We start from the raw sequence: 25,266 nt of genomic DNA, 5'->3' as shown, positions 1-25,266 counted from the left end.
TTACAGCTACATGATTTTCTTTCCAGGGCTACCACTTCCGTGGATATTAACTCTTCCCAGGCGATACTTGATAATATAAGTTTTGTATCTTGTTCTTCAGACACAACTGCAGTGAAGAAACAAGAAGGAAAGTGATGGCTGAATTGTACAGTCTTGTGAAAGGCAAAGCCAAGGAGGTCAGTTGGATGTATATACGATAAACAAACACAAAGCTGGCCATAATACTGGATTTTGTATGGAAGTATAACCACCGTTATGGTGACATTCTTTTGTTTTGTTGATGTTTGTCCAAGACAGAAACCGTGCGATTCATTAAAAAAATTTTGCCACAAATTTGGTTTGGATTATGCAGTTCCCGTGAACAATGGGATGATTTACAACTGCCTGTGTTCAAAATCAACTTGGTGATCTTGAAGACAGGTAAATATTAAACTTAGTGTAATGCTGCACTCACCAAGCAGCAGGGGCTCCCAAAGATGGTTTACAACATCACCCACCAAAAATCCATGATTTTACCGCCTTTTCACTTTTTTACCACCTTTTCATAAAACAAAGAAAACCAAGAGAGTGCAACAAACCAAATTCATAATGCAAAAGGAGGATATATTTCATTTTCATCACCTTCACCAATCCACCACTGAGGGCGCAGTTTATTAAAGAATGGGAAGAAGTTGGCTGTAGAAGTTTCCAGTTTCCCAACTGTAGATTTTGGTTATTTGAACTTGTCAGTCATCGTGAAAATAACTGTTTTGACACTTGCATGTTTGTACTTGTCAACTTTTGTGAAAAGAAATGCCAGATTTGCAACTTATTCAGCATAAATTCTGGTTAAAACTTAGTAGCATATGATATATTGGCTGCCCTTGTCCAGGAGCAGGTCAACAATACTCAACTCCAGAAAGGTCAAACCTGAAAGGGTACTTGACTGAAGCCATGAATTCAGTATTCAAGGGCAAAAATTTGTGACCTTGACATACATTTGCAATGCATAAACTCTTTGGAAAGTCAAAATTACCAGTTTCTAATGAGAATAAAATTACATGTACCTGCCTTCAATCTATAATATTGATCAGGATGTAATTTAAGCCAGTTTTATTCACTGTTTACCCTAGCGTCTTCACTTTTACTCGAAAAAATTTCAAATATCACTGTATATTTATTTGAAATAAAATAGTATAAAGCTAAATCGAGAAATTTTCAAAAAATTCGTAAGGTGACTTAACCTGTTTACCCCTCGTGTCCTGTAAACCTGTCCTCAGTCACCATTGCTAGCAATGTGTTTGGGCCAAACCATTGTGGTGAAAGGGTGAACAGAGTTCAGAAATGCCGTGGGTGCTTGAACATTCTTTGGGGAGTAGAACAAGAACTTGCTATTGACAAACCAAAATGATGAAAAACATCTAAAGATATGGCTACTGTTCCTTTGACTTTGACCTTGCTTCTTAGTCACTAGGACAAGAAGGAGAAGCTTTTTTCTTGCTGAACTTTGATGTCGGTCTGTCGTTCAGGCTCAGCCATACATAGAAATGGTGTGAAAGTTGGAATATATGTCATTTTCAACAGAGCCAAGGATGAATAATTTCACCTGTTTGTCCATTTTGCTTTCATATTGCTCTTTAGAGAGCTGACAGAAATACATGATATTGCATCAAACTGTGGTTTAACTATTTTGTATCTATCTACTTGTTGTCCAGTTGGTTTTTGCCCACGACACAGTGCGAGTACTTCAGTGTTGTATACAATACGGGTCAGCCGAACAGAGATCAATTCTGTTTGAAGAACTGAAAGGTAAGAGAATTATTGAAAAGTTGACTCAATGAGCCTGCGACTTTCTGTGTACATACTACAGGAGTTGAATGTCATCCTGACAGGTCTTCCTCAAATTAAAAAACGTACATGTAGTCCCACAGAAAACAGAGGTGAACGAGTTGTGCCAGTGGAAGAATCTATAAATTTATAATTTTGGACAAGCCAGGGCATTGCAGCCATTTTGTGAAAGCAGAGACCTTTTTAAGCATACTTTTTTCACGCCTCTAACCAAAGTATAATTTAAATCCAGCATTTCCCCCATATGATGACATTGTTACTATAAGTCTTTCTCTTTGATGAGCTCATATTTGGTTTTGTATATAAATACCAAAAAGAGCTTATATGATGAGTCAGTGGCGTCTGTATGTCTGTATATTTGTGGGTATGTATGTGCGGATGTATGTCCGTCACACACAAAGGCTCCCATACCGCCAGAGCTACCATCTCAGTATTTGGTGTACAGGTAGATGCAGGGGTTGAGATGTGAATTTGTTCAAATGAACACATCAGTGTCAAAAATGTGCAAATGAGGTAAGAAAAAGTGAAATCCTGCAAATGTGCAGGAGTGATGGCATGCCAGTAAGAAACAGGCCAACTCCACTGATTTTGAGTCATTTCCTGTCATTGTTTATGAACTGTTACATATTAACAGACCTGCTGAAACCATAGACAGTAGAGAGGGGAAGACAGTCTATACTCAAACTAAGAGGGGCTTGTTTCTGCTATGCATGTTGCTAAAGTTGACCTCCAGTACCTAAAGTTTCAGACTTTTGTCATTCTTGTTTTTCTGGTTTTTACCATGGAATGGTCTTTTTTTTCCCCAATGTATTGCATTTGTACTTTATTTATCTCACTGAGTGTAAAATTTGCATTTTTTCAACTGTAAAAGAAAAAGAAAAGTGGTATTATTATGAAGTACCATATACCTTTAATAGCAATATTCAAACATCACAGCCTGTGAAATTTACTATAATTCTCTCTGATTTCTAAACATGGACATAATTTTCTTAAATTTCTTCTGTTCAGCAGGTTTCTCAGTAGTTTCAATCTTAAATTCTCAGTATTCAATTCCCAAGTGAACTAATGTTTAAACTTTCTTTTGAAAACAATACAATCATGTGCCTGTGTTTTATGTGTGCAACAAAAGTACTCGTCATGAAAAATTAATCAACAACTGAGGTGGTCACAGATGGCCATCTGTACTGTGATTAAGGATCAGTCCAGTAACTATGTGAACAATTTTCTCATGAGTGTTTCTGCCATTTTTTACAGATGATCTGATAGACATCAGTAAAAACAAGTACAGCAAATTTTGCGCTCTGAAAATGCTGCGTTACGGAACGAGAGACCAGAAGGACCACATCATCAAGAGTTTTTACGGCAAAGTTGCCAAACTGATAAAACACAAAGAAGCAAGCGAGGTTTTAGAGTCAGCGTACAATAATTATGCTAATGCCAAGCAGAGGGCGTCATTACTGGAGGAATTTTATGGGGCCGAGTATTCATTGTTTAAAGTAAGTGAAATAGTCTTCTTCATTTACCCCCCTCCATGTACCATTTTTTGAAAAACTTAAAGAGATTTTCAGGCGGTTGCTGTTTTTTCATTGCCAGTTTGACAGGAAGTGAGGGATGTGTTGACTTCGTTCAAACACCTCGAAACTGTAAACTGTGCATGGGTATTATTAATATTCCTATCTGTATTCCGTCCAAGTGATTTTTGGCTCACATTTTGGTGTATGCATATATACATGTACCAGTACCAATACTCGGTAATATCCACATCATGGTTCCTTGGTGCAGCCTTCACAACTCATAATTCATAAACTGTGTGTTTCTTGAGCAGATAGATTCCAGTGCTAGGGTTTAGGAAGATAGATAAGTGTTGGTGGAATATTTATAGCCTTTCTGTTGTCCTCTAATATACATATACCGGTATGAGGGGACCCCAGATACATGAGTGGGAAATATGCAATGTAATCTATCTTGGTACTGGCCTTTACAAAAAACCTGATTCCAATGGTCTGTTGTTGCTAATTGGCACTATTCCAGGTAGCCCACAAGCGGCAAGGTGTGTAGTGCAGTATTCCAAATGCATCGATACCCCCTAGCTCGGTTTACAAAAGTGCTGGTGTGGAATGCTGGATCTCTTACAACAAAAATTCATCTGGTCTCCCAAATACTGCTTTTTCTTCAATTCACAGTGTTCTCCACAGAGCAATTATAGAGCGGTGGCCACAACTCTTTAATTTTTGGTAGAAAAAAGAAACTCATTACCATAGCAATTATACTGTTTGCTATGCAAATTAGCCGCCACTCTACCAGAAAATCCTGGGGAGAACACTCGATTCATGATGCTCAGTGAGAAAGTGATTTCATCAACCACTGATATTACCAAGGTAATATTTATCATTTATAAAAATGTGATATCAGGGTAATTTAACCTGAAACCAGTTAATAATGCCATGTGTTTTTCCTTGCAGACAGAAAAATACTTAAGCTTAACTGATTTAATTCAAGAACATCCAGAGAAGAAAGAGCTCATTTTAAAACATATGAAGGGTGTCATAGAATCACTCCTTGAAAAGTAAGTAGACAATACCATTGTCAATGATAAGATCTGGTTGTCAGAAGTTTAAGGTTGTATGTGCCTTGAAAGTGAAAGACTTAAACTTTTGCTCAAAGTTTCCTCAATGAAACTTTCGACCATTCTCTTACCAAGTCAACAATAAAAATCAGGGTCACCGTGCAAAGTTTTGAACTAGCGAAATAAATTACCCAACATTATGTGATGTTTGCAATCAAAATGGCTGCCATTCCTGTGTTAACTCAGTTAACTCTCAAAATACCTATTCAAATTTTCACAGCAGCACAACTTTACATGAAACTTTGTCAAGGAAAACGTGACGACTTTGTATAGGAGAAGAGGAAAAAACTAATTCAATTTTTTTTATTTTGCAGGTCAGTTGTCAAACACAGTATTGTACATAAAACCTTGTTTGATTATTACACCAATGCAGATCTGAAATCCAAGACAGTAAGTTAAATACATTAATTTGTCTTCTCTTCAACAACAAAAATCGCGCTTCTCGGAAATTGTGCATATAAATTACAAATTAACATAAATTAACATATCAATAGTATGAAAGCTGGAAAAACATTTTATGTACCGATGACCCAACAGTAAAAACAATGCATGCCAGATGTGTTTTCTACAGGTGAGTGTGTTTCCAACCATTTGTGTGTCAAGACAGTTTGTTTTCAAAGCAGCCCAAATTTTTGCCCAGTGTGTGCTTAACCCTTGAAAACAGTAGATGAATTCGTTAGAAAACACTGTCTTCTTCTGGATTTATGCCCATACCTTTTATATTGCCGGATTTTTTATCACAGTTGCAAAATCAGTCCTGGGACTTGATAGTTTTGCCTTATTGAATACTAATGAATGCCATGCAATCAGTATGCAATGTACTCTTGTAAAATTAATCAATTAACAAAACATTTGATAATTGTTCTCTCTCTCTCCCTCTGTCTCTCAGGAAATCATAGAGAGTATGCGGGAAGTGGTTGTACAAATCCTACACACACATGAAGGTAGCAGAGTGGCGATGCATAGTATCTGGTTCGGCACAGCCAAGGTAGAGTAATATCACCAACCAGATAGAATTGTGATTTTTAGTTATTGTTCAGTTTTTTCCAAAAACTGTAACTGTCTCTTTACAGTACTTCTGTTACTTTAAATTATTTTATAATGAGTTTTTTGTTTTTTAAGTCAACTTCAGTTTCCTTTTCTTCCTATACTCCCCAAAGTACCGGTATGTTGAGATACTCAGTATTCAGCTTGTCAACTTTGTCTGAACATGTGTACACTGCGCTATTATTGTGGAAAGTGATTTCTTGACCATACTGGAATTCAAATGTAAACAATAACAGTGCATTTTACACAAACAAACACTGTGTTGACAATCTAAATAATAGGTTTTTAAAAACTTCTTTAGGAAGTAGAGTAAGATCTTGCAACTGACCTACAAACAAAAAAAAATAAAAAAAAATAAGAAATAATGAAAAGTTAAGCTAATGGCGCTTTAAAGTCCAGCAGCAACATCTATTAATGTATCTCTTCTTGGTGTGTGATATTATTAAATTTTTGTAGCAATGACAGCCATTTAGTTCTGTAAACCATGTTGGTGATATGTCCAGCTTGCACTGACCTAAAGATGTAGAAAACATGCAAGTTCTAGTTCTACCTTTGATTTGAACAGCGCCCTCATCATCACTGCACACCAGGCTGTTACCACAAGACAGCTCTTTAACCAGTGAACTTCCTGTTGATTACCATGTATTATTGATTTTGCAAATTTTTCACAAATAATTCTAAAGTTCTGAAGTAATGCCGAATTTTCCAATGCATTTCTTACATTGGCAGTCATATTTTGGGGTGAATCCCGAGACATTATTTCCAGATTCAAATTTACAGACACATAACCTTGAAGATTATTTCAACAAAGGGACTCCTGGCTCTCAGTCAGTACAGTTTCAAAACATAACGCCGGTTTGAAACTCTACGAGTCAATGAAATAATGGGGACAGGTGTAGCACTAACTAAGGCTTCAAGGACTCATGTCAAAGGTCAACTTTTGTCATTTAGATAGAAAGTACACATGATGACCTTTGCCCTCTTGCTTTCTCTGGCAAATATACCTGATGTATAAACAACGTCTTGATTCTGAGCCTTTTCTTTCCAATGTCAAGGGTTTTTGAAGATAAATATGTACATCGCTGAAAAAATGCAAGAATTATTGTAAAGGCCACCATTTTCATGAGAACCTTTTAAACTTTGATACGTACTTTGGTCAAAATGAAGGAAACCCCCTGCCTGAAAATTTGAGGAGGGGAATTTGGTTCTGATTGGGGAGGGGGAGGGGAATCGATAGTAAATTTCAGTCATGCAAATGTAGGATTTATAAAGTATTGATCAAATATCAAATTAAAGCTACTGGTAAATGCTTATGAATTGATATTAGATGTGTTTCATAATTATTGTTCACAGGATCGGAAGGCTATTATAAAATCCTTCAAAACCTTTGTTGTGAAAATTTGTCAGGAAGAATATGGGAATCTTGTGTTGGCGGCCATCTTTGATGCAGTGGATGACACTAAACTGGTTTCCAAAGTAATTTCAAATGTAAGTATTGACCAAAGTAATTTTAAATGTAAGTTTGGACCAAAGTCATTTTAAAAGTAATTTTAAATGTAAGTTTGGACCAAAGTCATTTAAATGTAAGTTTGGACCAAAGTCATTTTAAATGTAAGATTGGACCAAGGTCATTTTAAATGTAAGTTTGGACCAAAGTCAATGTAAGTATATATGTATGTATGGATGGATAATTGAATGATTAAAATTAATATTCCTTTGTCTTGCACTTCTGCAAATTAATAATAATTTTGTTGATTTTCAAATTAACCTTTTGAGCGCTTAAGTCAATTTTGGCACTTTTATGAAATATATATCTGTCCATTCTTTTCAGATTTTTGACATAATTTTGATAAGATGCTTAAGTCTACGTAATATGATATCCCTTCGGTCCAAAATTATCAAAACAATTACAGAAAAATGCATAGAAATCTGTAAAATGTTGCACTGAAATTTTGATGGGAAAAGTTACAGCACTCAAAGGGTTAAGTGTAGACAGTTATGTGGTACAGTGAGAGGCATGTATAGTAGCCTGGGTTTTTTGAAAAGTTCAACTGTTTCACCACTGCGGCTTAGCCCAAATCCATTGTGATCAACAGAGATTGAGGACCCACCCACAGGGAGTTGGATGAACAAATTAAAATGGCTTGCCTCAAGCTTTTTTTTTCTTTTTCATGTAACCAGATGACCTTGATGCCAATTAATTTTTGCATTGAAAGGGGTTTTGTTCGCGTAAACCCTTTTCCTGCCAGACAGTATCACTTCCCCATCAGCCAACTCAGTGAAAAGCCGTATTGAGCAAACACCATACATGTTTCTGCCCATTTGCTTGGTCTGTGTCAAAAGCTTTAGTCTATAAAAATCATGATCGCAGTATCTGTGATTTCAGGGGCCTTCAAAGGTTCAATTTTTTGTTAAAATGCGCCAAATGGGACATATTGTGATTCACTAGTTTGAACGAACTTGACCTGATGGTGAAATATGAACTTGCAAGGAAAAGGGTTGATTAAAGCTGTCCCAGGCTTTCCACGTCTTCTTTTGCTGTGACACCATACATGTACCTCTGGTCACAAGGTTAGGATTCTCATAATATACTGCAGGCACACACATATTTTGCTGAAGCTGACAGAATTTTAGCCAACGTCTATCTTTCTCACAGCAAGTTATGACAGAAACCCTTAAAGTGTGACATTTATGGTTTCATCAAGCCTAATGGGACTTCAGGTCTTTGGAAAGAATTGTTGAGTTCCAAAATTTGACAATTTATTCATGAATTTGCTCCATATGCGTACTCTTTTCCCCCAATAATTATAAATTCACATTTTTTAGCACAATCGTTTCCCACCAAACCTTCACTTGATAATTTTTTTCAAAAATCAGCATTGCTGCAAAAAAGATTCTTGTGTAATTCTTGCTGTATGGATTTTTTTACAACCAACTTCTAGATTTATTGGTCTAACCCCCTAGTACAAGTGCTGTACCTCTTCTGTTGTACTTGCACTCCTAACTTCATAAATCTGTTTCAAAAAATTCCAATAAAAGTTTTGTGTGAAAACTAGTGATAAATCTGTACTTGACAGCTTTATTGGAGGAAAGAAGTGCACGTATCGATATGAAGGTTTCCTGACTTATATTCACAAGAATTGAATGGCTGAATGGTAATTCCAACAGGAAGTGAAAGCAGTTTATTGCTTTTTGATCCATGGTTTGGTCCAGGCGGGTTGTTTTCACTGATAACATTTGACCTGTGTACAAGGAGACAGGGATCAGAGGTCACTTCCTGTGTTGTCAGACAGGCAGCAACCTTTTGTATGAAACCATATGTATGAAACCAGGGAAAGACACTAAGGGTTGTCTGATTGCCCGGGGCAAGTGAACCTCTGATGCCACTTGCCCGACGGACAAGTGAAAAAAAAATAATTACCTAGAAATCAAATTCACGAGAGCGATTTTCTGGCGAGGGAACACGGTATCATATTATGTCATTGTGAACATTTCCATAAGATTTTTTCATAAATTACATGAAGAATTGATGAAAAGAATCATATAATCGCTTCCAATAAAACGCATTTCAAACAATACCACCAGTTAAATACCGTACGCTGATTTTGCATATGAAAAAGCTGTTCAGCTGGTGGAGCGTACGTTCACCAAAGTTCATTGCATTGACTGTGAGGTTACGGTGTCTCACAATATGTCGATACGGTAAAAAAAAGAAACACACAGCGGTTTTTGTGCTTTGTATGAGCGTTTATAATAAGCGTTTTTAATAAGGTAAAAATAAAAGTCTAGTGGTGAAAAATCACCACAAAAAATGAGACTTTTACTAAAACGTACTCTTCAATGTTAACTTGTTGAGTGACAGTGAGTGAGTGGCATCGTGGCAAGACCGCATGCAATGAAAGTCATGAGCAAGCTTTGGTGTCAATGGGTCCTGTCTTTGAATTTTCAATGAACACTGACTTAATTTTCAGGTCAATAAGCCAAAAGTTACTTGTCCGTGGCGACCAACCTCTCTTTTTGTGAATTTTCCCATTCTAAAACGACTGTCAAGAAGCAATTGGAGCGAGATTGACATCGACAAATTCAGCTTGCAAAATACATTGAAAAACACCGACGCCTTAGGTTGCTGGTTTAAATTCTATTTAGTCTGCGCATGAGCATTAAAGACCACCTAGGTTATTAGAAAAACATAGGATACTGGTATAGTGCAATGGTAATGCAAACTTCATAGGGTGGTGCATGATATAAGCGCAGTAAAAAACATGACAAAGAAGTACATTATTTTCAGAAGCTTCAAAACATACCTTTAGAGCTACAGATTTTTTTCTTTCAGTATAGATAAGTTAAAACTTTTAACTGCAAAAATACCTTGAAGGTACAATTGAAATGGCTGTTATTATAGGAATTGTAAGAATTTTTTCTATGAATATGAAAGCCCCAATAGCTGTAAATCTTGAAATTTGTTGATCTAAAAAAGGCTTCCTATTTTCTGTGGTTTTCTTTAAATTCTACCTATTTACAGGATATAGTCTTTCACTGCTTTACAAAACATTCTTTATTGAAAAATTGGACAAGTAAATTTACATTTTAACCATTATTTTGATTTCACGCCATACTACACAGAAAACAAAGCATGTGTGTCCCAGTTAAAAATATTCAACACTTTGCATTACTCTTGTTTCCGTGAATATTCAAATGATATATGCACGGTGTACACTGTTTTTGCTATATTTGCATGGGTGCCATTTTACGTTTGGGCACACATTTATTATTTTCTTGTTCAAAATTGCACATGCAGTCTCACTGGGCAGTTAACAATACTTGTATTCCAACCCCTCAAAGAGCACATTGCAAAAACTTGTTTTAGTTCAGAAGTAAAATCACATAAAGAATGCTAAAAGGTACAGCTAGTGGAGCTCTAATAATTAATTGAATATACATGAGCCGTCCTGCACTCTTAGAAGTGTGAGGAGAACCCTATGAGAATGTCTGACATTTTCTCATGATAACATGATAATTTTCAAAATAAAGTGGGTGAAATGTAAAACTGATGTTTTAGCTTTTTTAAAACACGTAAATTATATTGGGCAAGTGGTTTTCCAATTCGGACAAGTGAACTGAACCCCCCACTTGCCCGAAGGGCAAGTGGATAAAAAAATTAGTGTCTTTCCCTGGAAACCATAGACATAAATCTTCATGAGTGCAGTCACAGGTACATGCAGTGATGGACAACAGTGCAGTCCTGGACTATGAATGAAAATATTGCCTCAGTGTTACCTGAGGGTGATTTGTAAAATTCACAAGATTGATACTGCCATGCTTACGACAGTGTGCCCTAAAACGTTTTAGAACTCTCTCAGACATTTTAGAAATCGATAGAAATTTTTCGTAATATTTTTCTCTCATCAAATGCCGTTTTTTGAGTCATTGGTGAGTTATTGTCACCCAGTGAGGCATCTGGTCATGTTCCTATCAGTCCCTAGCACAGTGAGTGTATAGTTTCTATGAATGGCTTTTACGTCCATTGGTGTTGGAAAAAGGGCGACAATGCAGGAAACTAGAATCTGAGATGACACATATGCACACATGCACGGACACGTGGGCACACACACACATACACACACACACATACACCATATCAGTGAATTAGAACTCACTTCTTCCACCTTCTTGTCATCTACCTCATGTCCCTTGCATATGGCATGTAAAAAAATTTGTCCAATTACCCATGGCTATCATAACAGTCTGTTTTACCAGCCTCTGTATTTCAGTTTCTGATATCACCCTAGCATACATGTACATACTCGTTTAGCACTTTCCTTTCCAGCCTCCTTTCATTGTGTAAATGTTGTCAATATCCTCTTTTGTGAACACCCTTTTTAGTAGGCTGTGCTTCGAAATTAAAAGTCTTGCCGTTTGCTCGAAATTTCCGTAAGCTTACAGATTACACCATTCCCTTTCCAATTCGAAAATAAAGGGCCATTGCTCAAAGTTTGCAACCGGAGAAACAAATAACCCAGTGTTTACCAACATTTGAAAGTCAAAACGGCAGCCATTGCTGTGTTAGTCTATGGGGAAAAGTAAAATATTCGATTTTCACAGAAAGCAGCCAGTGAATGTACATGTACTCCATGGGTTGCAAAATGAGCCTCCAACAAGTGGTAGACCAACTAAGTACAGTAAAGTATCTGTCACCGAGGCACATTCCTACCCTAGGTATTGTTGTATGAGTTTGAGAGACATAAATTACACAAAAGTTAGTGTGTTTATGTATGCTGGCGGGTGTCAGAATATTTTCCATTGAAGCTAGGAGATATAACCATTTATGAGTTTTCACTTCAATGGGCAATGAAATTTATGGAAACGAATTGAAAGGGACAACCCTAGACAGACACAACAAAGCACGGACTTTGTGAAGGCAGTTGTTTTACTTTGTGTTTACCTAGTAGGTGGTAAGCGTGTTTTAAAGAGTAGCATTGCAGCTGACTTTACCGTACCTCAATAATACAGTGTATCAGGGTTCTCCACAAGGGAATGTTTAGGGATAGGCCACTGCTCTGTTTTTGGAGCTGTCTATTCATATATTAATAGCTGTACAAATGAATTCATTTTCGCAACAAAAAAATATGCAAATTATGCATTGTAATGAAAATCGGCTGCCCCTCTGTATCCCTAAGCTGTTGAAAACACTGGTGTATGGTATACACTCATTGGGTGCATAGAACAAACGATGTGCCTTTCTGACTGGAACAACAAAAAAGTCTTGTAGGTCTCAATTAAGCAGGCGTACAGTGGGTACACTTGAGATGAAAGCTAGACACCCAACGTTTCAAGAGAACAAAGTTTGAAATAAATGACCATGATAAGCATATTACAATAATCAAAATTTTACTCACTTCACAATGAACAAGAACTACAGTAAGTTTTGAGTAAATTAATTTTAATAAAACCGAACAGATTGTACCAGGCCTTAGTAAACGATATATCTCACTGATCGAAACAAATCGGAAAGGCTGTTTTGGTGTGATACCAGTCAATTTCAAAATTCAAAGAATTTAACTCCACCCTGCTGGGTCAAATTTTCTGAAATTTTCACATCATGATCTTTAAATGCTATATAACAAAATGACTATTTTGTTTGGCAATAAAATTCTTACATTTTGAATAAGAGGCATTTTAATTTTGCTTATCATGATTTAATAAATTTTTTGAGTGTCAGTCTTTAACCCATGCCATTTTAGAATGAGGATAGATAGTGCAAAATGAAATAGTCATTTTTTACATACACTCTTCTTTCAAGTGAAACATTACATTTCAGAAAATAGCGTCAAGTTTCTTACTTAAATTAATTTTTATCAATAATACCAAAATTGAGGGTTTTTACCCCAAATATACACCCACTTCACCCTTTTAGTAAACTACTGCCACCATACTAAACTTTAGAGTCTCTGCTTTCTGAAAACATATAGTAAGAGGGGGTTTCCTTGTCATCTTTGATGAGAAATATTGCTTTGCAAAAAACTGTGTTGGCAACATGCAGCTCCACCTTAACTGTAATTAGTCTAATGGGACTATGTCTCTTTTATGATACCTTTTCTGATGTGTGTGTTAAATAAAGAGATTGTGTGGTCCATCCACATAATTTGTTTAAACCAGCCACTCTATAGGTCCTGAGGTCAAGTGAAACCATGGACACAAACAAACAAAGAGAACAAAGCTGGGGTCCCTCTGAGAAATACTGTTAGCTTTAAACCTTTACACCCCAGTTCCCTGTATACAGGTCCAACTTTACCATAGAAAACAATGGATTTGGGACAAACCATGGTGGTGAAAGGGTTAAATACAAAGTGTACATTACCTTTCTTTGTGCCATCGTGTGTGTTTTCATCAGCACTTCCAGTCACCTTAGCAACAATATATACAGTCTTGCAGTACATACAACGATGTTAATCAACCAGATAACAAAATGAAGGATATAAGTAAAGTCCTTGGTAACTATGCTTACATGAATCAGCAAACAAAACATTACATGTACATGCAGCCTTTACAGAAATCTTTCTTCCACTTTATAACAGCTTACACCTACGTCTTGCTTGTTGAATTCCACTGAAAGTGAGTCCCTCGTTCTGTGAACTTGATGTTCAAATTATTTCCCTCTAGTTTCATTTAAAAGTTTATAAAACCATCAATTATTGACTGTAAGATTTAATTTTTCTATTTTTGCTTATATGTGAATCCACCAAGTTAAATCCAAGGGAAAATACCTCACAACTGTAGATTTTAATTTTCTTTCTCAAATAATGGTGAAATTAAGCCCCAAGAAATGCAATGGTATTAAGGTATCTTCTCTTCAGCACATGAATAGTCTGAGAGTCACATGGTCTATTTTACAAATTCAGAAAAAGTTGTCAGTGCGAACTGTTGTGCAAATATTCTGTTAACACTGCCATGATGAACATGTAGTCAGGAAGGTCCAGTCAGTTAAACTTTCTTGTCTTCACTTCACATCGTCAAAATTTTATCCAATGTAGGTGTTCTCTGTAAGTCTGTAACGGAACTCTCACAGTGAAACTAGTCATGAAATTCTATTAACCCTTTGAGTGCCAAAGTCAATTATTGCCACCTTCATAAAATGTAACCCTGATAATGTTTTCAGATTTCTTCCAGAATGTTGATTAAAAACTGTAGCCAATCAAAGATAATGCCATTTGGTCAAAAATTGTCAAAAAATTTACCAAATAATCATAAAAACTGGTAAAATTTTGCACTAAAATTTTAGTGGCAAAATTTACAGCACTCAAGGGGTTACGAGAGACCAATACATGTATACAATAATTTTTGTGATTTTTTTTTCTGAACGTTTGCCTCTACGCTTTTGCCTAAGTAGGAAATCACAAACTTGCATCCTGCATTCCATAAACAATGGCAAAATTTGACACCCTGAAATTTTTAAGTCAAAGGCATTCACAAAGAAAAGACATCTTATCCTATATGGCTTGAATTTGACCTTTCTTTTAACAGGAAATTTTGGCCGAGTTGAAAGCGATTGCGATGAACGCTCATGGCCGTAAAGTGCTCCTGTATTTGTTGAGTGGTCGTGATCCAAGCTACTGCCATCCAGATGTTGTGAAGATCCTGCAACAGGGAGATGGTAACCCAACTAGGTATATCATGCCTCTCTGTTTTAGATGGGGGGAGGGGGGAGGTAGTAGGGGCAGCTGTGGAATGTCGCTCAAATAATATGTGGTTTCCAGTCTTGAGAGGGAAATTCTGATCAAGGGTACTACCATTGAGATTTGGTTGAGGTTTGGCAACTTGGAGACAGCAGTGTTACCAAATACGTCTTACCTTTTAGGAGGGAGAATACATGAAAGTCTACCCAGTAGAAGGAATTTCGATTGGGACTTAATCTATCCATGATATTAAAAAAAATGGATTAACAGACTGGATGAATGGATGGATGTTACAATGTGAATGGAGAGTGATTCAACCATTTCTATTAAAGTCAATTTTTGTCACCTTTATGAAATATAACCATAGAATTTTTTTCAGTTTTAGATTTTTCCTAAACTCCTGATCAAACACTGTAACAAATAAAAAGTTATGTCGATATGGTCCAGAATTATAAAAACAGTAACACAAAGATTTTAAATTATTAAAATTGGGAAAATGTTGCACTAAAATTTTGATTGCAACAATTACAGCTCTGATAGGGTAAAAACTGAACACAAATGTTTACAGTAGTAACTATAGTAAATTCATTTAAGTATGTGTCATATGTAGACACAGTTTACAGATAATGATAGACAAATAAAGTGCCAATCAAAAGATACCAAGAGTCTTATATATTTATTTATCATGTGTATGATTATTTGTTTATTCCTTTGTTTATTTGAATATTTCTAGCAAAAAGGAAAGTGACGTCCGTCACAAGGAGCTAGTGCAGTATGTTTCACCCAAGCTTCTTCAACTTGTTGTTGACGAGACCAAGACACTGGTGTATGACAAGTCGTACAGTCAGCTTGTGTTAGCTGTAATACAACATGCACAGGGTATGTCTTTTACTTAACATTTTGAGTGCCAAAGTCAATTTTTGGTGCCTTTATGCAATATAACCAAGTCAATTTTTAGCTCCCATAGCCATATGTATATATGGCAATGGAAGCTATTCTTATAGGCTAGGGAAATGTCTGTATGTATGTATGTCTGTATGTCTGTACGTCTGTATGTCTGTATGTCTGTATGTCTGTATGTCTGTCCGTCAACATCAAAAACTCCAAAACCGCTGCATATTTCATCTTGATATTTGGTGTGTACATGGATGATGGGCTGTAGATGAGATTTTGTTCAAATGAAGTTGTCATTGCCAAAAATATGCATTTTGTATCCATGTCCCAGAAAAAATAATTAATATGATTTTAAATAATTGAATTAATTAGGAAATCATCAAAGCCAAAATAATTTTAGTGTGGAATTATCAGAAAGTTCAACTTTTTTTGACAGTTCATAGTGAAGTGCTTACCATCTTGGAGGATTAAAACATGTAAAGGCAACTTTCCTGAATCCCAACTTTGATATATTCTGAACCACCATTTATGTTATCTAAAAGAAATTGCTCATAATAGTTTGTCATGATAGGGTGGTCAATAAATAGAGATAGAGAAAGTTCTAATTTCCGCTTACGGTTGACTTGGTAAGGATAAAATGAGATTACTTTTTGAGGAAAAAATAGAGTGGTCAATTAAAAGAGTGGTCAAAGTGATAGGGTTTTTATGGTAAAGCTGGGCTGTAAGATTCCTCATGTGCTATTTATAGCAATTATGCAATCTGTGTAAACAGTGCAATGAAAGTGTAATATGATTCCTTATAATGCTTTTGATGACCTTGAACTTCTTAAGTTACAAACATTTGTCTCTTCAGAGTGCTTTCTCTGAGTAGGTACAGTCTCAACTTATTCAACAGAACTTACTTACAATGTTAATTTGAAAGTTAAAATGTGCTTGGTTAATAGGATGAAAATACAGATATAGATAACCAGCTGAAGATTCTTTATAACCTGACAGAATTGCTGTTTTTTTATGACGTAAATCTTGATTTAAGCAAGTCTTGTTTACTTTAATTAGAATGTAATTAACTCTCGTTTATTTGCTATTACAGACTAATATAGTCTGATGAAATATGCAAATCTGTATTTTTATGGAATTTTTTTCCATTTTTGGTAAGGCCATCCTGAAATGAGCTATCAAAGATATCCACCTTCTTCATCAATACATGTGTCACAAAAAGTTATTCTCTACATAACACAGCAGAGCTCTGTCAACTGTTGAGTCGCTTGTTTTTTCAAAACTGCTGGTCAGACAGCTTTAATATTTGGTTTACATGTCCCTAGGATGACCTTAGTGAGATAATTTCATAGAGTCAGGAAATACTTAATTTTGTATCCATGTCTATAGTAGCTTCAGGGACTTTGGCCCTATGTTTGTATTTTTGGGTCAATTTTTGCCATTTTTGGTCAAAATATTTGTTTCTCAAAAGTTACTCATGTGATAGCTTTGATATTTGGTATACATTTTTATACATAATTATGATGAAATCATCAATTTTGTATTTTTGCAGCTAATTTTGCCATTTTATGTCAGGCCATCCTGAAATGAGCTATCAAAGATCTCAACCTCTTCATCAATACATATGTCACAAAAAGTTGCTCTCTACATAACACAGCAGAGCTCTGTCGACCATTGGGTCGCTTGTTAGCTCTTATAGCCGTATGTATATATGTTTACTAGTTTACATTTTATTGAAAATCTCAATAGCCACTGAGCAGATTAGATGAAAAATTAGCATGTAAGTACTTTGGGCTGACCTGAAATGATTGTGCACATCTTGGGTCAGTATCTTGGACTTGCTATTTTTCATGAATATTTTTGTAATTTTCTCCCATTTTTGGTCAAAAAATCTTCTTCTCTGAAACCACAAGTCTGATTGATTTGAAACTTGGTATGGAAGTGCATAGGAGTGACCTTTCCCAAATCTGGGCAAATCGTGGTGAACTTTGCATATTTGCATTTTTTGGCTATTTTTTTCATTTTTGATCAAAAATTTTTTTTAACTCTGAAACCACACGTCCGATTGAGTTGAAACTTAGTGTAGAGGTTTTTACGGGTGACGTCAGTAAGATTTGATCAAATTCTGGTGAAATTTGCATAATTTTATTTTATTGGGGAATTGTTTCTATTTGTGATAAAAAATCTTTTAGCTTGATTTTAGCTTGTTTTGATAACTATATGGGAGCGACCAGTGACATTGTCACTATTTTTTTCTGACCCAGACAATTTTTTTCACATTTATCCCACAATTTTTGTCAAAAACAGTAGCTAATGAAAAGATATGTCCATTTGGTCCAAAAGTACCAAAAAATTACAGAAAAATTGATAAAATGTTGCAGTGTCACTTTTCTACGTTAAAGTTACAACACTCAAAGGGTCAGATGCTAATATTTCACACCCAAGGCACATAATTCATGGTATTACAATATGCTCTTTGCCTCAGAAGATCAATGGCAAAGAGCGCTGTTAACGTGATATGTAAAAGATGTACTTACTGTTGGCAAGAAAGGTCACGTAGAAGCCAACCTTTTTGGATATAATATAATCTAATAATATAATCATAATCTGTGAGATAAAAGAAAGTGTTCCCAAAATTGCATTCTCGCATGGCAGTTTATTCCTCATATAATCCCCAACAAATATACCTGTTCAGTTTATATGGATACCCACAATTATTCTTTTCAGATTCACAAAGGATTAAATGATAAAAAGAATAAACCACACAGCTGTAGATATGTAATCCTGAGGTTAGTTTTGACAGAAAATACTCAAAACTATAATTTCCATCAAATTTCTCTGTATGAAAAATTTACAGCACATGTCAGTCCAATTTTGCAATCAAAAGAGAATAACAGAAATGATAATAAATTGATAGGCAAAGCTTAACCCTTTGAGCGTCAAAGTCGTTTTTTGTCACCTTTAAAAAATATGCAACTGTCAATTTTTTTAAGATTTTGCAAAAATTTTGATAAGAAACTGTAGCCGATGAAATATGATAGCAAATAGGTCCAAAATTTCAAAAAAACTTACAAAAAAATTCATAAAAATTGATAAAAAGTTGCACTAAAATTGCAGTGGGAAAAATTACAGCACTCAAAGGGTTAATCCTGAGCGTAAATGATTGAGTCATGATGTCGGACAGCAGTTTCTGCAGCTTCATGAATTTGTAATTCTACACCATACAATATGATTACAATCTAATTCTACCATCCCTGATTAAGCCATTGTTATGTATCATGACTTGACACATGGACATATCTGAGTGAAATTATGAATAAGGATTATGACTGTTCATATTACATTATCCATATCATTATATTTGCATGTCACTTGTGAATGAATCATATTTTGATCTTGTTTTCATAATAAATTTAGAATGTAAATTTGATTAATACATAACATGAAATTTTATGGCAAATACCTATTAAGTTGTATTTGAATTTTCATTTTAACAAAATATGTGACAAAACCGTCACATTAGTGTTGTTACATAAGCTTTAACCCTTTGAGCACTATAATTTTTCTGAAAAAATATCTGGGCAACATTTTACCATTTTTTATGAATTTTTCTGTAATTCTTTTGGTCCATGATTTTGGAGCAAATGGACATAAATTTTCATGGCCTAGACTTTTTGACCAAAATTTTGGGAAAAGTTATAAAAAAATTTGTAGATCTGAAAGAAATTGTTGGCATCATTTTGTATACAGGCAACAAAAGTCGACTTTTTGCACTCAAAGGGTTAAGCAGTTGTCATTTGCTTCATGCTGTCTAGAGTTGAAATATTCACATCTCTTCCTGTATCAGAGCATATTTTAATATTTTAAATGAACAAACATTTCTTGCAAGATGCAATTACCGGTTGTAATGATGCATTAACACTGTTTTAATGGCATCTGCTGATTGAACAGCTGGGTAGCTATAAAACAGTTATGATGTCATCAGTATTCTAATAGAGATAACATTTCTGAAATGGACATATCAGCTTCCTTTGTGTCACTTGATATTGCTTGCTCTCATTTTTCAGCAGTGCTTGTCAAGCAAGTAGCAAAAGACTATGTAATATTTTTTCTGTACATGAATGTTATTTTATTCTACCACTCCCATGTATTTTTCACTTTAACTATCCAGTGTCCTATGCCCTAGTCATCGCCTTCGTTAAGTTTTATCAGTGCTGCCGTTTCATGTTTAGAAACTCTGTCTGTATTAATTTGCCTTGTACGGCCATGTGCGAGAGAGAAGACAGGCTTGTGGTTCACATACAATGATATCACAGTAATGTTTCATCTCCGGCATCACTTCATATTGAAGTACTAGTATGTATTGTTACAACTTGCAAAAAAACTTTATATTTCCTATCATTTTGTCCCAAGTCAGAATATATCTGTCATGTGAGCTGAGTGTAGTGCTTGAGGTCTGCTGTGACTAAATTTAGCTTTTACTTGATTTCTCCGAAAGGTGATAAGAGGCCAGCAATGGTTGCCATAGCAACATTGGCAGCAGAAGAGTTCATTCCACAGGTTCAGGATTCTAGTGAGTCACTAGATCAGGTAAGCAACCTCTCCTCTTCCCCTCCTCCCCCCCCCCCCCGATAAAATAATAATTAATGGTGAAGTCCACATGACTTACAAAATATTTGGATCATGCTACTTTGTCAGGATTTTGTGGGGGTGACTGCTTTCTGAAGCAATGTTGAATATGGTCAAATCAGAGAATGGGGATTCGGCCAAGTGGTTCTGTCTGTTGCTTCTCTGCTAGGTGACTGAATGCTGTAAGTTGTCGGTTCAAACTCCGATTTGAAGACACTGTATATATTACGCCATAATTTTGGAATAAGGGCGTTTGATGTGAATTCAGAGAACACGCTCTTTTCAATTTATTCCCAACTGAATGATTGGATGATCTGTGTCTGTGAGACTCACACATAGGGTCGAGTCACACTAATTTGTGTCTCACAATTTTCTTCTTGTCGTCAGATGCACATAGCTGAACATCCCGCTGGACATTTAATGTTGAAGAGACTGATTCAACAAGACAAAGACAGAACTGAATCTGAAGGTGAGTCAAGTTTGGTTTTTAATGCCCCTTTCTGATCCTTCAACAAATAGTATGAAATGTTTGGAAGAGGAAAATTCTTTGTTGATAATGATTCACTATCTATACATTTCCGTACTAAAACGACACTTATGAAAGAAAAACGCACTTAAGGGACAGAAATTCAGACTCAAATTTACAAAACTTTTATGGTATGCTACACATGGAGGTTCATTTTGAAGCTCGTGGAGTAAAAAAAAATATTGTTAACATTTCTTTTTGTGAAACTTTGCCATTAACAGTAGGTATTCACCCAGTTTTGCAAAGGTGCTTCTCATCTATGGTATATCAAATGTCAAAGTCCACAAATTCTTTTTCCCATTCCAGAATTGTTTTCCAAGGTACTTCTTGAGACCATCGACAAACAACAACTTGTATTGTGGGCCAAGATCAATAGATCAGCATTTGTTGTGTGCAGGTATGTTGCAGAGAAATCTCTGTCTTTGTCAATGTCGCATTTGCCTGACCCTGACCCTGGGTTCATCGCAGTTTGGTGGAAAGATATCATACAGCATGGGTACATTTTCCAACTGAAGGAATGGTTTAATGAAAATATGGAAGTACATGCTTAAATTGTTTCTTAGCAGTAGGATGGAAATGCTGTAACAAAGCTCTACATTTACTAAAAATTAAAGAAAGTCAACAGATTTAAATTGTGTAGAAGACAAATAGGTAAAAAAACTAGTGTCCGTACATTTGTAGCTCCAATATTCCTTAGTTCAAAGGGGCCTTTGATTTCACACTGGCCTTGAGATTGTGTTTCTATGCCTGTTCAAGTGTGTGTACATGAGCATACGTTGTGTACTGTATATATGTATGTAGATAGGTAAGTATGCATGTATTTATGTACGTACGTATGTTCATACGTATGTAGGTATTAATGTATATATGTATGCATGTATGTATGTACGTATGTTTGTATGTACCTTGTATGTGTATGTTTACATATATATATATATATATATATATATATATATATAATCCCATGGTATTTTTCCCTATTTGACGTCATCGTATACAAGTGTTTCGTGGAGCCGTACAACTTCGAGCCGAAGGCGAGAAGTTGAGCGGCTCCGCGAAAAACACGAGTATACGATGACGTCAAACAGAGAAAAATACCATGGGATTATATATTTATCACATGAACAGCCTTCTTATTTTTCTTTTGACGTAGATGGATCAAAATTATCGTAACAAATTGCATGAATTTCGTCGCGATTTGTGTTTTACTTACGCGGATTACTTTCATTTAAAGAGTAAAGCGGCCCGTCACCCAGGAGATACTTTCATTCATAAATCCCATCAAGCTGAAATTTGCTACATCAATTGGTATCTCCACCAACCAGACATGCGGATTCTGTCACGTGAACCTGTCAATCATTGTCTCGCGCTGTACCGATGCCAAGGCAAGTCGGCCATCGGTACGGTGGACATAACTTTCATCGTGCTAGCGACGGATAGCCATAGTATTCAGAGTTATTCAGAATATTTACAAATAGATTTATGAAGTAAATGCAACGACACGATCGAAACAGTAATTCTCATTCTCAGAGATTCTGTGGCTTTTCAAAATATCACACAAGTTTACGACCGTGGCGAGCGCGAAAGATTCCGTTCGATGACACACAGAGTGTACCTCATTGCATGTTTATGCCCACAACGCTGCCGTCACCGGTCTCTGCCATGCCGGTGTCAACTCGTTAATCCCGATCTCGGTCGTCAATGTTTTCGTCTTAAGGACTTTGATGTTTGCAGTGACATATATCTCACCTGTAGATACATCCTAATTTTACTTGATGGAAACTCTGTTTTGAGTGTTGTCTGAGTCAACTTTCGAAGTACATCGGATTCCACAGCGCTGCAATGCATACAGCTCAACAGCTGATGTCTTCGCTAGCGCTACAGCCTTACGCCGCGCTACAGGTTTGATTCCGAGCAAGAATTTACGGAATTTTTTGTATGATGAAGGAAATTTATCGTTGTTAGTCGAATGACTTTATGCTTGTGCCTGTATGTCGCTTTCCCGAAGATTATACTGTACTCATTTATTCAGTTGAACTTCCGTTGAGGTGAAGATTTCAGGTTTATCGCCAACCGGGCGCCAGGTACGACGTCCACATTGAGCCTTACGAGGCTACTCGACTAGATCGGCGGTATCCCCATTCGATTCTCGGGGCCGGGAACAGCTATAGTTTTAGCGACTCTGAAATTTCGCTGGACATGCCTTCTATGTTTCCATGTGTGGATTTATCGGGTCACCTTTTTTGAAAAAGTGTCATGAGAGCATGGCATCGATCACGACAAATCGGTCTATGTTCACGTCGCGGTCGCGACCCGCATGTATGAACGGTACCATGCAAGAAAAAAGTTCCGGTTGATGACGTACAACAGGGGTAATTCGGATTTCTTATCCGTCCTGTTCTACGTCACACAGGTGGGAATTCGGGCCAGTTCATGTGATATATATATATATATATATATATATATATACTGTATATGTACTGTATAATTAGATGAAGAGAGGGTGGACTATCTATGTTGAAGTGTGTATATACAGTATATATGTCTGTGCAATGAGCAGTAATTGTGTAATTCAAAACTTATCTTTTGTGATATAGTCTGTTGGAAAATAGTAAGGAAGACACAAGAAGACAAGTGGCGGAAATTTTGACTCCTGCCAAGAAAGCGTTGTCCAAAGTCAACACGAAGGGGACACAGTTGCTGCTCAGTAAACTTGAAAGTTCATGAACATCATAGATGTTAAGAAAATGACTGGAGAAAATGTCATTGTTTTTTTACCAGCAACATAAGTCGTTTTATGAAATGTCAACTGCTTTTCGACGGTAAAAACATTCACTGTAGAAAAGAACATTGTATAACCTTCACAGTGTAAGGCATGTTCTGGTCCTTGGAAAAACATACAATTATTTCATTACACAACAAATTTTCTTAATTTTCATCTTAAGAATTGTTCAGTGCTCTGAAGCAATTACAAGGAATATGAACTTTATTCCATTCTGTAACAATAATTTCCCTGTCCCCAGACTTTATCAACCATATAAAAACATGGACAATAAAGATGAATTTTAATTCAAACAAGTTATAAAGGTCTCTGACTCTTTATTATCAACCAGTGTTGCATGGTTGCTGCAACAGTGGTTCCATTTGTAAGATGAAGTTATTACGAAAATACGGCAAAGGATGCACGAGGACATTGGCGCAGCGTATGGCCGGACGCGAAGCAGAGAACGATGCCCAGCGCCAATGTCGGAGTGCATTCTTTGCGGTATTTTTGTACTAACCTTATTATTGTACATCTGACGTTCGTGTCTGGGGCATCAAATTTTCTGAAGATTGATTGTTTTGTGCAATGTTGACAATTGTACTTCCGATTTATAGCAAGTGTGGAGCGCTATCATGGACGTGCTTCTAGATAGCCTGTCCATCACATGTACAGGGCATGAAACATATTCTGGCAATTGTCCAATCAGTTCCTAGAAACTGTTCAACAGTGAACGACAGATGCAGCTGCAGGGGGGTGGGGCACCTGGATATGGTAAATGTTATGGAACGGGCATTCTGTATGCCCTTTTTAGTGCATGCATAATTCTATTGTTCTCAATGGTAGATGTATGATAATATCCATTATACGGCAAAGAAGTGGTAACAAGTTTCATTGAGTTTATACACTCTTTGAAAGTCATGGCATAATGTTGAAATTATTCTGAAAACATCAGTCAAAACTGTAACACTCAGTTTATGTTCTATTCATGTATGGATGATTTGCACATATGGACTTCTTTGAAATTCACATTCTAACAAAAGTAATTTGTAAAAAAACCCGGAAAGTCTTGGCATATTTTTTACTGAGTTAGAATGCGCCTCTGGACAGATACTCTAACTCACAAATTTTTTACAATTCTCTTCTGATCTACTACTTGCAGGGCCTCATTTTAGAGCTCTTGGAATAAGAAAAAATTTCACCATCTTAGTGTTTTTGAAATTCGAAAATTATATTTTTCCCAATAGAGTTAACACAGGAATGGCGGCCATTTTAAATTGGCAAATATCAGCAGATGTTGGATAATTTGTTTCGCTGGTTCCAAACTTTGCATGGTGACCCCTGATTTTTATTCCTGATTTGGTAAGAGAATGGCTGAAAGTTTCATTCAGGAAAGTTTGAACCAAAGTTCTTCCACATTTGAAGCGCATTTAGTGAACACAGCATGTTTCCAAATATTCAGGTGAGAGACTTTATAACAGATGGTTTGCTCTCATGTTCACTCTGTGCAGTTACTGGCGCAAGCATATTATCTGTTTATCCTGTTTATCCTGTTATTCCCTGTAGACGGTTCCACAATCACCATTGATAACGATGGCTTTGGGCCAAACCATTGTGGTGAAAGGGTTAAAGTACATCTTTGATCTCAAGTTTTCTCTCAGCAAGAAGAAATTCAGTAGCTTTTCTTCCCTTCCGGCAGAGTTAATAGTCGAGGCATGCAACAACAGAGAGTAGGACGGCTGATTATTATGGGGTGGGTTTTGCAATGCATTGACGTAGTTCTGGC

At 36.2% G+C, this 25,266-nt stretch overlaps 1 protein-coding gene across 1 annotated transcript in view; it reads left to right on the top strand.

Moving 5' to 3' along the window:
• LOC139121609 (pumilio homolog 3-like) overlaps positions 1-23,805 on the top strand; it is a 30,442-nt gene extending 6,637 nt beyond the window's left edge. The window contains exons 4-16 of the mRNA XM_070686652.1: positions 101-176; positions 1,695-1,788; positions 3,082-3,323; positions 4,290-4,393; positions 4,768-4,843; positions 5,343-5,441; positions 6,854-6,988; positions 14,522-14,664; positions 15,407-15,552; positions 20,063-20,154; positions 20,581-20,662; positions 21,026-21,116; positions 23,317-23,805. Coding sequence (XP_070542753.1) covers positions 101-176; positions 1,695-1,788; positions 3,082-3,323; positions 4,290-4,393; positions 4,768-4,843; positions 5,343-5,441; positions 6,854-6,988; positions 14,522-14,664; positions 15,407-15,552; positions 20,063-20,154; positions 20,581-20,662; positions 21,026-21,116; positions 23,317-23,446 — 1,510 coding nt within the window. The 3' untranslated portion in view covers positions 23,447-23,805. The remainder of the gene's footprint in view (positions 1-100; positions 177-1,694; positions 1,789-3,081; positions 3,324-4,289; positions 4,394-4,767; positions 4,844-5,342; positions 5,442-6,853; positions 6,989-14,521; positions 14,665-15,406; positions 15,553-20,062; positions 20,155-20,580; positions 20,663-21,025; positions 21,117-23,316) is intronic.
• The last annotated feature ends 1,461 nt before the right edge of the window (positions 23,806-25,266 follow it).

The sequence above is a fragment of the Ptychodera flava genome, chromosome 21, assembly GCF_041260155.1.
Source record: "Ptychodera flava strain L36383 chromosome 21, AS_Pfla_20210202, whole genome shotgun sequence".
In the NCBI taxonomy this organism is placed as follows: domain Eukaryota; kingdom Metazoa; phylum Hemichordata; class Enteropneusta; family Ptychoderidae; genus Ptychodera; species Ptychodera flava.
The sequence above is the reverse complement of the archived record's forward strand: the minus strand, read 5'-3'. Positions and strand labels throughout refer to the sequence as shown.